The 12,907-nt window shown below is 42.4% G+C and overlaps 1 protein-coding gene across 5 annotated transcripts in view; it reads right to left on the reverse strand.

Moving 5' to 3' along the window:
* Window positions 1-4,195, reverse strand: part of ALKBH8 (alkB homolog 8, tRNA methyltransferase) — a 44,791-nt gene extending 40,596 nt beyond the window's left edge. For 2 of the 5 annotated variants that reach the window (XM_042023832.1, XM_042023831.1), the window contains exons 1-2: window positions 4,122-4,195; window positions 3,247-3,431 (exon numbers count right to left, since the gene is read on the reverse strand). In XM_042023832.1, the coding sequence (XP_041879766.1) occupies window positions 3,247-3,431; window positions 4,122-4,185 (249 nt within the window). In that variant the 5' untranslated portion in view covers window positions 4,186-4,195. Of the gene's footprint in view, window positions 1-3,246; window positions 3,432-4,121 lie in introns of those variants that run through there. The other 3 variants (XM_042023835.1, XM_042023833.1, XM_042023834.1) reach the window with 2 other exon arrangements.
* Window positions 4,196-12,907: the final 8,712 nt, after the last annotated feature.

Genomic DNA, 12,907 nt, shown 5'->3' on the forward strand with positions numbered 1-12,907 from the left:
CAGACCTCATGTAAGATTATGACAAAGCTCCCAGACACTGATGCAGCTTGACTTTGACTTCATCTTTCCCTACAACATAACCCCTTACCTGTATCTTAGAGGTATCTTCTCTTCTTTCCTATAAATCCTCCTAAAAGTATAGCTGGACAGTCCAACTGCAGTTGTCTGTCCTATTCCATTATTTTATCATCATCAATGTGACACAATCCTTCCATCTTCTCTTCATGTCAAAAAATGGTTTTGTTTCAGTTATTTTTAAGGAAAAAACTGAAACAAAAGTAGGTCAATCACCCCATATGTAATTATTTAACTGTGTCAACTGCCCCAGAAGTCACTCATCCACTTGCATGCCTTCAGGCTTGCATGACTGCAGAGCTGCTTCCCAATACCTTAACTGCAGACACAATCACGATAATATGACAACGTACCACAAAAAATGGTAAAGGTAAAAAATCCCTCATATTAGTATTCATTGCAACTTTGTATTGAATGACTTAGCAAAAATTTTGTTTTAAACAAGCACTAATATGCTACTAAAATTGTTATAAAATATTGAAGTGTTACACAGGAGCTGTAAGTATGTATTCCCTGTGATTGCTGCAGCATTACTATCATCAACCTGCACAACTTTTAACCGCGCTGCAAGAGAAAAATCTTTAAAGAGAATCAGAATGACAAAAGCGCTCTGTGGAAATAAAAGATTCTAATTCTCCAAAAAGGAGCAGAGTAAATGCTGCCAAAGAAGACTCAGTCTTTTGCCCTTCCTTTCCACTTACTTGTTCATCCTCCTACCATTCCTCTTCCATTCTCAAACACGATTTTACAGTGGTCTTAAATGAATTGAAACACTTGTCAACAACAATTTCAAGCAAACATAGCAAGATACTGGCATGGTAGGCACCAATAATTCTCTCCTGATACAGTTTCAGATGCCTGCTATCAAGTTTGAGGTGTCACATGCATGGCTGTAACAGTTTGAACCCTGACTTCCTGGCATTATGCAAGTTTTTACACATATCTGACCACATAAAGGTCATATTTATATCCGAGCCTGACCAAAAAAACCCCAAAAAACAAAAGACACGGAATAAATTACTCAGCACTGAAATCCATCCTATCACCATTAGATTCTTGACATTTCCCAGGATCTCCTAGAGAGAATTCAAGCACAGCCACGCTCACATGCAATGGAGGCAAAATGCATGAGAATAAAATCTCACAAATAGCAAAACTGAAACAGGGCAGAGTTTCAGAAAAAGGAGAGGACTACTAAAATAATTATTTCACATGACTTCAGAAATGAAGGGTAGAGGCTGAGAAGATCAATGGGTTATAGAATCAATCTTGATCTCTGCAAAATTATTTTTATTACAGATTTGTTAGGAACTGTCTGGCATTTCCCTTCAAAGCAACGGTGCTCATAAAGTTTAAGCTCATAAAGCTCAAAATGTTTTTGCCTATTTTATACTCTGATTTTTTCCCTTCCCTTCCTGAATCTCTTGGTACTTTCTTAAATAATCATTTTACTTTCCTGATGGCAGACCTGCAAACAGGCCACAGCTCATTCTTTGAAAATAACATGCCTCCTTCTAAAGAAAAATAGCTCAAAATAGTTCAAAATATTCTTCACTTAATCAACAGTGTTTTACACACAGAGAGCAATGGTAATCTTAACCTTCATTAGTTAAATAATGAACAAGAAATTTCAAACTTGATTAAACCAAAAAAAGCACAGTGAGAGACACACACACACAAAAACAAAACCAAAAAACCAACACCCAAAAGCATAAGATAATTAGAAGGCTAGGTACCTGGGAGGGGAAAAATAAAAGTCTCATGAGAAGAAGAACAAAAAGTTTTCATCAAGTAAATTCTTCTAAGTGCATCTAACAGGTTACCCTTACCAAGATTCAGCTGATTTGCAGGCTCCTTCAGCAAGCCTACTGTGACCAAGCTGTGCAATTAAAAGATTTCATAGAATCAAAAAATCATTTAGGTTAAAAAAGACCTGTAAGATTGAGTTTAGCTGTTAATCCAGGACTGCCAAGCCCCCCACTAAACTCTATGTCCCTAAGCATCACCATCTACACAATTTCGTCCAAAAGGCTTGGCCTGCTCAACTTTATTTGCCACACACAGGTGAACAGAGGTCCACATCTTTACAGCCTACACATGTGCAGGCTCCTCTGGGGAGGGTGTCAGGCCATCCCAAACTACTTCACAGAAAAGTGACGCATCTTTGATTTGATGAGTTTACAGAAAGCAAGCAAAAATATAGCACAGGTTAATACTTTGGAAACAGGGAAAGTGGGCTTCTGATGGAAAAGCGTGGAGGCAATGCACATCATCCATACCACTGAGACCACTGTCATGCAGCCTGCAGAACAGAGGACTTCAAACTGAAAAGGTCAGGCCTCTCCCATAACATCTACACCTCTACATACTGGAAGACTTCATCTGCTCTCCAGGGAAAGCAGTTCTGAGTTTAGTCAGGCCTTTAGTCAGGTCCTCACAAACTCCCACATTCTCCAGGCAAAAGCAAGTAAGGCATGCCACAATATTCGTCAAACTAGCACAGAAACTGAAGCTGAAAGGCTACTTTCTATCCTTTCATAACCACTGAACTAAACTGAACAAGGGACAGATGAGGTGTGATTCAGCTGTCTAAAGAGCATGTAACACTGGCAGAGATGACCTACCCCACAACACTCAGCCTTTCACCTGCTGCTCAAGAAGCTGAAGACCTTCCTGATGTGCTGTGTCATGCTTGCCAGCACCACCCTGGTGCCTCCAGCTCCTGAAGGCATCTCAAACAGTACTGCCTGCATAGCTGAGACAGCAGAATATTCCCTTGGTGTCTGTCTGAACGGGGTCTAAACTCTCTCGTCTGTTGCATCACTGCAGGAGGCTCAATTCGGCAGACACAGAAACCAACAGTCTGCCCTGATTGCTGAATAAAGGAATCACACTCAACTGTATAGAAGTAGGAAAGTTCATTTGCTAGGATCTCACACCTCCTTTAGAAAGGCCAACACGACTACAGAAGAAAAAGGGATAATCCACTGCTGCATTCACTACTGTTACCACCTACTTTTACAACATGTATTTTTAAAAAGTAGCTCCTGAAAATACACACTGAAAACGGCTTCCTCTTGCAACGCGAGTTCAGGTTATAGCAGGTCACAAAATGGCCTGAAGTTACTACAAAGGTTAATGTAAAGCTTTAAAGCAATGCAGGAAACTTACCTGCCGTAAAAGCCGCTTCTGAAAACGAAAGCACCTGGTGGCCAGGCAGAGCTGAGCGGCGGCTGTCGGCAGAGGGAGCGCCACGATCAGGGATAAGTTTGGCTCTTTGTTACTCAGTTTTGGCTTGGTTTGTGCGGCAGACACGCCACCACAAACGTATAAGGACGCTGTATACACATAGACATCTGTGAAAAAAAATACATTCAGGAGGCCCGAAGGTGAGATTTAAGAGCTCCAGCACTGGCCGAAGGCGCCGGCACATCCAGGCACCAGCACGTCCCCGCGGCTATCCTGTCCCACCTCTGCCAGGGACAGCCAGCACCGAACCTCCCACCGACACTCCCGCAAACCCGCGGGCTCTGGGCAGTCGCTACAAACAGCAACGATAATAGGAATGTGCCTTAGAATCACAGAATTTTAAGAGTTTGAATAGACCTTAAAGATCAACCACTCCCAAACCCCGTGCCATGGGCAGCGGCGCGTCCTACTAGACCAGGTTTCTCAAGGCCTTGAACGCTGCCAGGATCGCGGCATCCACAACCTCCCTGTGTAACTTGTGCCAGGGCCTCACCACCCTTACGGCAGGGTCCGTTCCGCTTTGCCCTGAGTAAACACGGGGGAGGCTGTAAAAGCTGTGAGGCAGACGTAGGGACTGACTTGGCCTTCTCCCCCTTACACCACCTCGTCCTGACAGGGACAGAGCCGGAGCCGCGGCCAGGCCGCCGCAGGCTCTGCTCCCCGCACAGGGCGGCACGGCGGGCAGGGGAGCCCGCGGCAGAGGCCACCTCCGCTCCCGCCGCCCCCGCGGCTCCCCGTCCCGAGCAGGAGCCGGGCGAGGCCCAGGCACTGCAGCCCCAGCCCGGCGGGCGCGTTACCTGCAGGAGGCGGCCATGTCGGGGCGGGCACCCGGCACCAGCGCCGCCCCCGCCGCGCCGGCATGGCACCGCCCTGCCCCGCTGCCCGCGGAGCGCTGGCCTGCGGGGGAAATTGACGAGGAAATTGACGTGTGTCGCTTTGTCACAGATCAAGGAAGCCAAGCTTTGAGGTTCAGCAAGACCAAGCCCCGGGTTCTGCACTTGCGTCTCAGCAACCCCAGGCAGCGCCACAGGCTGGGGGAAGAGTGGCTGGGAAGGACCTGTGGGTGCTGGTCAACAGCAGCTGAACATGATCCAGCTGTGCCCAGGTGGCCAAGAAGGCCAATGGCATCCTGGCCTGGATCAGCAGTGGTGTGGCCAGCAGGACCAGGGCAGTGACCGTCCCCCTGTACTCGGCACTGCTGAGGCCACACCTCCAATCCTGTGTTCAGTTCTGGGCCCCTCACTGCCAGAAAGACATTGAGGGGCTGGAGCGTGTCCAGAGAAGGGCACCGGAGCTGGGGAAGGGTCTGGAGCACAAGTCCTGTGAGGAGCAGCTGAGGGAGCTGGGGGTGTTTAGCCTGGAGAAAAGGAGGCTCAGCGGGGACACTCTCTAAAACTGCCTGAAAGGGGGCTGTAGCCAGGTGGGGGTTGACCTCTTCTTCCAGGTAACAAGTGGCATAGGCTTAAGCTGCAGGAGGTTCAGGTTGGACATTAGGAGTAATTTCTTCCTGGAAAGGGTGATTAGATCTTGGAATAGACTGCCCACGGAGGTGGTAGAGTCACTGTCCCTGGAGATATTTAGGAAAAGACTGGATGTGGCGCTTAATGCCGTGGCCTATTTGACATGGTGATGTTGGGTCAAAGGCTGGACTTGATAATCTCCAAAGGTCTTTTCCAACCTAACTGACTCTCTGATTTGCTGGCAGCAGCCAGTGCTGTGTGTCAAGATTTCCCAGTGACCAGGCCAGGGCTCTCCCATGGTATGCAGCCATGTCCTGGGGAGAGGGACATCCATGCTGGGTGGATGCAGGGCAGTCAGTGTGGCAAGGGGAAGGGAGTGAGCGACCCCCTACAACTACTTTCCATGGGCACACGCTTACTGTCACGGTGCCACCTCCTGTTCCTGCTCACTCCATGCTTCCCAACTCCACTTGCCAGCAGGCCCTCCCTGTGCCACCTTTTCTCCAAGTGGAGCCAGCTCCTTGTCATCCTTCTCTCCATCCATGGAGTGTCCCTCTGACTTCACACAGAACAAGTGCAATGCTTTAACCCGCACATGCAGTGGGGCACCATCCCTCAGTCCCACACCTCCCTCCACTCCTTCATTGGAACCTCCTCCAGTGCAGAGGATCCAAAACCAGGTGGGGGAAGCCACATCCACACTGCACGTTAAAGACAGCTTCCACCAGGCCAGGATGGATTAAAGACAGCATCATGGCTTCTCCCAGGCCTCGGTGCTCACCAGAAGAGACCATCCCCTGGACAAGCCACCGTTACAGCCAGCACTGATCACATTACCTTTGGCACGTCGCTAGAGATGAAGATAAAACCATGCCAGTCCAGGCAAGGTCATGTGAAGACCGAGCCTCTGGTTCTACATAAATATTCCACTGCACCACTCTTGACCTGGCCAGCAACCTCACTAAGGCTGTGAAGTGAGCCCACACTAGTGAGAGACCTGCCTTGCTGAAGGGAAGCATCTCCACACCTCACTGACTCCCTGCGGAGAAAGCGGTCCCTTAAATTAGAGATACAGTGTGTAAGCCTTCACTTCTTTTTTCTTCTTCACAGGCAAACCAAGCTTTATACTATGCCCCTAGACATAACCTTTCCCCTTTCTTTATCCAAAATGCTGGAATTTGGGATTACCTACTTTTTGTTTAACTGACAAATATCCTACTTCTCACTGCATCTTATTACCAAAATACTAACTCTTTTTTTCTCTCTCTCTCTCTCTATTTAAGTACCAAGCTGGTTTTTATTGTTCCTCCCTCAGCCTCCTGTGGGTATGTAACCTTTCTCAGCATCAATGATGCGTGGGATTCCCAGGCGGGTGGTGTGTCAGGTGACTGATGAGCCTGTAGACAGAAGCCAGCTCCTCAAGTTTTTCCCAGATGCACACTCCGGAGGAATCTACCCATGGCTGTGCTTACCCAGAAGAAAACAAAAACAAACAAGCAAACAAACAATAAAAATTCCAACCAAATGAAAAACAACAACAAAAAAATCTTTTGTCTTTCCCTTGGAGTGTATTCCATGTCCAGTGCTAGGGACACAGCTGTTCCATGTGCAGTAGGTACAAGTGCATTAAGCATGTGAGGCTGACAGGGCATATCCACCAGCCTGTAATATTTGGGAGGTAGGAAGTATCTGCTCAGAAGGGTGGTTCCACTTCTTTTGCGCCACCACAGTCTGTGGCATTACATCACTCTCTTTCCTCGACCCACACAGTGGGTAGCAAAATGTTGTGATAGCACCGATCTTCTGCCTAAGTTTTCTTATATGTAAAGTGTGACTATTAACTACCTACCTAGTAAGAGTAAAGTACAGAGCTTGTTAACCTTTGTAAACACTAAGCCTTATCTTCATCTGGTCATCTTGTGAGCCAGAATGAATGGGGAAAGAACAACCAGGCCACATCAATAGCTGCCATCTCTATTAAAATATTCTCCAAGGCTCTCAGCCCTGGAAACCATCCAACCCTGAAAGGTACTGAAAGGATGATCCTGATGGTACCAGTTTGTAATTCATTACCAATTTGCTCTGACAAGTGGAAAATACCTGCCCCAAGGTTGTTTCTCATAAGTGCCCACATTCCAGATTCTATGGACTTTCCCTTCTATGTGCGTGTCCATGTGTGTTCTCTGGGGGAGAACAAACTCACTGGGGGGAGGAGGGAGTTAAGTATCTCTGTATGATTAGCATTGGTCAAGAATTTGCCGTGCATATTGCAATAACATTTCCTCCGATAATGCATCAAGGTTTTGATTCTATAAACAACATTCTCGCATAGGAAATTTCCACCATTTAAAAGGAATAACCAGTTAAAGGCTGGTTAGGGGTTTAATACAAGATTATTTCAAACCAGAACTGTTATGCCCTTCATGATTCAAGCCCAGAAGCCCTGTGCATTCTCCTCCCATGGTAGATAAGATGGGTACAGACTCCTCCTACAGATACCACAGTGCTTATTGACCACAAGTAAAAATACATCTCCATTAATAACATTATGACTGACTAACCCACAACAGAGTCCACAGAAGTGGGGATTCAAATACATTTACCTTTGATGTTATTATAATCTCTCATTTAAAGTGCTTTAGCAGAAAACTCAATATTTCTTTTTAAAAATCCCTTTTTTGTAATTATAATATTTTGGTTTTAAACTTCAGCAAGTATTCTAGTTTGATAATAAGTCATAATAGTTTTCTTAAGAAAAAAAAGGTTTATATCAGAAAATCTTGGCTCTGGCTCTATTTTTTTTTAAACTGATAATGAGGAAACATGTTCTAAAGCAGAATATCATGCTCCTATTTAGTCATAGGTGAAAAATAAAATCCTACTGACTTTTCTCAGGAGCAAATTACACTATTTGCTATGCTGTTAGCTATTTTATCTTTGCCACATTCCCAGGGAGAATCAAGGCATTAATCAGTCCCTGGGAATTAACTTCACACAATAACAAGTAAACACTTCTATTTCCTTCAACAAACAAGAGGTTACTGGTCTGTAGGTGGAAAGACAATCTTACTCCCTTTTATAGCAAAGCAAGCTAAGCCATGGTTTAGCCTAATGTGATCACACTGGATTTCCATTATTTTCAAGCCCAATTAAAAGGGAATTGCAAGAAGATAGGATTTTCTATATCAAATCTCTTGGTGTAAGAAACTGCAGTTTAAGAATCATGACAAATAGGATATATTTCAGGATAGCAGTTTGTTACAGAAATAAGAAGAAACCTCTTAGCACAAAATCCAGCTCAAAATCACCCATGACTAGTCCTGTAGAGAAGTACTGTAATAAGGGATGAGACACAAGATGAATTGTTTTAGGATAGCATTCATGTAATAGTTCAGCGCTTGGACAAATATGTGTTGACCTAAATTCAAAATGTGCTGCTGCTGCTGCTTGTGATAATAAAACTCTCCATAACAAACCTCTGCAATGCCAAGGGCTTATATTTTTCAGGAAGAAGGCAAGGCTGGCTCTGTGCTGCATGTCATTTTTATTCTGTGTTTGTGCTGTTCAATGCTAGATTTCATATTTCTTTCTAAAAAAGAAAAACAGTCAGAAAAAAACATCTTTTAGAAATTTTTTAGCAATTGCATAAGACTGAAAGAGACATGAGAAGTCTGGGTCCTGTTAAAAGTGGGATTTTCCAATGCTAGTGATCAAAATGCTTCTAGTCTCAAGAGACTTAAAATGTCAAGTAATATCAGTATGCTTTCTGATTTCTAAGCTTTAGGCTACATTCTATTCATACCTCCAAACTTTTTCAAGCTTTTTTTCACAAACATAAGATTTTGGAGTACTTTTTTTTCCCCTTTCCTTTAATAAAAGCTGCAGTTTTCCTGAAATCTCAAGACTCAGTGTACTGGAACTTTAAGAAATACACTAAACAGCATAAATCTCATGGTAAAATTGTAATTTGGCAACACTGTGTTTCTGGCACGAATGCATGATTCTTGGCAGGTTCACTTCCACTGTTACCAGGTGTGACCCTCTTGTGGAGCAAGTTTCTTTAGCATGATGACACAGCTTTTTCAGAGCAGGGACATTCCAGTTCTGTACTGGGACAGCTACAGATCTTGTCATCTAGAGAACCAAACAGGACGGTGAAAGTTTAGGATTGAACAGGGGTTAGCTACACTGAGCGCTTGTGCTATGCCATGAGATTGCACTAATGAAGTTCAAGATTCTTTATTAGAGACAGGGAGGAACAGCTTTAACTTGTGTTGTCAGACACACTGCAAAGGCCTGCCTACACTGCTGGGTGACCATTAATATTGCACTAGAACTGGGAGCGCAATCTGTGAGCCCCAATAAACAGAAAAACTTTGATCCTTTTCTGGTGAATCTTCGGAAAATTTGTGTGAACTTTCAGGCATAAGACAGAAATTACTGTAATTATGGTGTGCATACTACGAGTCTGAAATTACTGCATTATACCGGTGCAAAGAATCAGCTCTTGAGAGGTCCCTGCAACACGTGGACACAGGTAATTTCTTGATTTGATTGAGGAAGAACCCAAGAGATGTAAAATCCCTGGGCAAAACTACTGGAAAGCATAATATCCATGAACTTAATTCAGAAATTTCCAGTGAAGCTCCTGCCAGCTTTTTCTGCCCAAATAAAACCTCTCAGTGAATGGTCCTCAGCCTTCAAAGTCCCACATGCAGCAATACTAAGAAAACCATACATTGCATGAAATTGTTTTGTCCTCAGTTTTAATTTTCTTTGGGCATTAACAATCTTGGCAACTTAGGGCTTTACATCTTTCCAAAGCCATGCAGGCTTTGAAGAAAAGATGATAATTCTCTGCTGAACAGGAATTGTTGCTCTCACTGCCCATGTGACTCTTTCTTTGCAGTTCAGGCAAAGTTTAGGTAAGATCTTTTGCCAGTCTAGTACACTTTCTGGGGTGTCAGAAAAGTAAGATGAAGTACTGGAAGAACTATACAAAATATTTATTTCCCTCTAAATCACTAAACCTATCAACACATGGTCTAGTTTAGCCTTGAAAGCAATGTTGTTAGAAAGATTCTCACAAAATGTTTCTGTTTTCTCTGACACAAAGACTGAAAATTGTCATCCCTTCGAAGTCTGAATGTACTTTACATTCTCTTCCTGATCTTTATGCCTGTTTTACATTAAAAAAATAGGAAATAGAATTTTTTTAAAATACTGTTTGAACTGTATTATACTCTTCTGGCCCTACAGTCAAAATCTTACAGTAACCTGGCAAAACTCAGTTCTGTCACAAGCAATTAGGATTTGATAGGCATTCAGGAAGCAATGCGACCTTGCACAGGGATCCTCCCTGATATCTACACTGGGCAGGCAGTCTGCTTTCCTGCATATCTTTGGAAACCATTGTTTCTCACAGTTATAACTTCAGGGCATAAACGTATCATAAGAACAATCATGGAATATTAGGCTCTGATTCTGTCTACTTGAGCAATCAATACATTTTTAGGGATGCAGTGCTTGCAGTTTGGACACAATCTATGAAGTTAATTTTTAAAGACATAGTACTGTTTACAGAAGAGAACTAAATATTACATTTCCATCATAAGTGAGATCCTTGGTGCTCCCCCTGACTGGAGAGAATATTGCAATGTATTCCTTAGACTGGGGCTCATTCTTTCATCTCCTTTCAGGCATCAACTTAGGACAACTCATTAGCTGTTGCTTATGCAATAGATTTACTGTCTTTGTAAGAAGAATACCTGTGCGACCATAAGTTAAAATTTTCTGAACAAAAACATGGTCAGATGCTTGGGTCATCCCATTTGCTGCTGTTGTAATCTAGTTTTCATTATTTCTCTGGATCTGTGTGCACACTTGTCATATCTGGAAAACAGGAGCTGTAAGCTTTTAAACTGAATAGGCAAAAAAAAAAAAAAGATGCATCCAAACTTAGTGATTTTTTTTTACAAACACCACTTGTCTGTGAGTCAGTTTGCTGATCTGTATGACATTTACATAAATATTTACCCAAATCACCATGGGTTGTGAATCTTCATGAAGCATTGTTGGTGAAACATTTTAATCTGTGAATGAAGCGTAGCACATGCATTCAGAGTATGGCTGTAATTAATGGTAGACGATGAATGAAAAGAATAGATAAAAAAAAAATCACATCACCTTTTTTTTTTTCCTTGTTTGAAATTGATTTAAAATTTTTCTCCTATAAGTGCAAATTTTTTTTTTCACACAGCCATAATATGATTGGTACACGTTTTGGTGATTATTAGGGTACCGTTTCAGCATATTCGAGTTTGTTCACTTTTCTTAAGAGAAAAAAGCAGGTGTTGCTAGCATATAATATTTGAAATTCATGCCTACATCACTTTATTTTACTCTTTCTATGTAGAAATGTCAATCAGAATGATTTAAATTAAAATATTATTAAATGCTCTTAACTCATATGCAGATGAAGTCTTTTCTGGCAAAATTCTTTGCTTCAAGAAATGGGTAAACTAAATGAGCATACTGGCTGCTTCCCTTAGCTGTCATCTCTCTAAAGGCTCTGTGAGTAAGCCTGACACACTTCATCTCTCACGTTACCATCATCTACATGCTTCTGTTAGTGTCTCCTGTGTTAAACTTTATGGCATCTTCTGTCAAAGGAATACAAGTGAGGCAAAGTGTGGGACTGGAAATGAACGAAGTAACCAGGAGATTGGTTTAAAAAATTATCATGAAGCCTGTGTGCCCACTGCCCTAGTTGCTATAATATCGGTGTATATGAAAGCCATATAATTCACCATTGCAGGACAATCTGTATTTGATGCTTGTCCTAAGCCAGGCACAAAGAATTGCCACCTGACAAGAATCCCTTCAAAAGGGGCAGTTGAGGAAATGTGAGAACAGCCTGAGAAGCTTGTCATTTATGAAGAGGGTAGCCTAACTTCTGCTGAGTGAAAACTAGAGGGATTGATAATCTGAATTACAGATTTTGAAAACTGAGGTAAGAAAGTTCCTTATGGAAATAGGGAGGGTTTTCCTATTCCTTCCTTATCTTTTCTTACTACAGCTTTTAAGATTATTCCAGCAGTACTAGGATTGTTAGGTAAAATACATTCTTTCTCTTGTCTATTTTAAGTCAAAGAATACAAGTGTAGCTGAAGTATTTCTGCCACCTCTGTATTGTCATGAAATGAAAAATGGTACTTGTTAGAAAGGAAACAAAATAATACTATAAAAATATTAACTAAAATATAACTCCTTATGGTGCATTTAATAATGCTTGGGTAGCACATTGTCTGAGAAAAGTGCTGGGTGGCGTCAAAATAGTTAGTTTCTTCACAAGGACACAGCACGTGTCCTTGTTATCAATTTCGTCTTTATCAGTAATTTCTGTAACAGCAAGAGCTTCTATCCAAAATAATAAGGACTTGAGCTTTTGATTTTTCACCAATATCTGAGCGAGGTATGTTGCTATCTGTTTTTTCTGCTGCTTCTGTCACCTTCTTTCCAATGCTAAATTAATCAGGCAGGTGACCTTGCTGGTTTTTATTAAGCACAGCGGGCTGTATGAGCTATTGCTGGAAAAGTGTGACATTGCTCAACTAGTGGGGTCCTACATCCATTTTTTTCTTATATGGTTTCACTGCCATTTCTAAGTACAGGCTATATTTCTGCTGTCATGCACAGTTTCTTTCATTTGCCATAAATTAAAAATAATTATTCTGCTAAAAGGAAAGTACAGCATAATAAAATATTCTCTAATTGCTTATAAACAAAAGAGCTTTTTATAAAATGCTGGTTTGCCTCAAATTTCCACGAAACAATGATGCTGAACATAGGAGTCATAGTAACCTATTGAGTGAATGGGTACATCAAACTGAAATTTGACAACAGGGGTCTCAAAAAAATCCAGGCAAGTCTGAAATGGCACTGCATGACTACAGTACAGCTATGTACCGCTGCATGATTCCAGAGAATGGGCAGGAGGCCATCTGGAAGCTCCAAACATGTTGGTCTGATCCCCTAAGTTTGCCATAACAGTAAGGGAATAAATCAATAAGGTTTTCCATCTTACATTTTGGATTCCTCAGTATTTGTGAACCAGAACATGT

The sequence above is a fragment of the Corvus kubaryi genome, unplaced genomic scaffold (genome assembly GCF_017639235.1).
Source record: "Corvus kubaryi isolate FWS band 111438036 unplaced genomic scaffold, C.kubaryi_AGA036_p1.0 37256, whole genome shotgun sequence".
In the NCBI taxonomy this organism is placed as follows: Eukaryota; Metazoa; Chordata; class Aves; order Passeriformes; family Corvidae; genus Corvus; species Corvus kubaryi.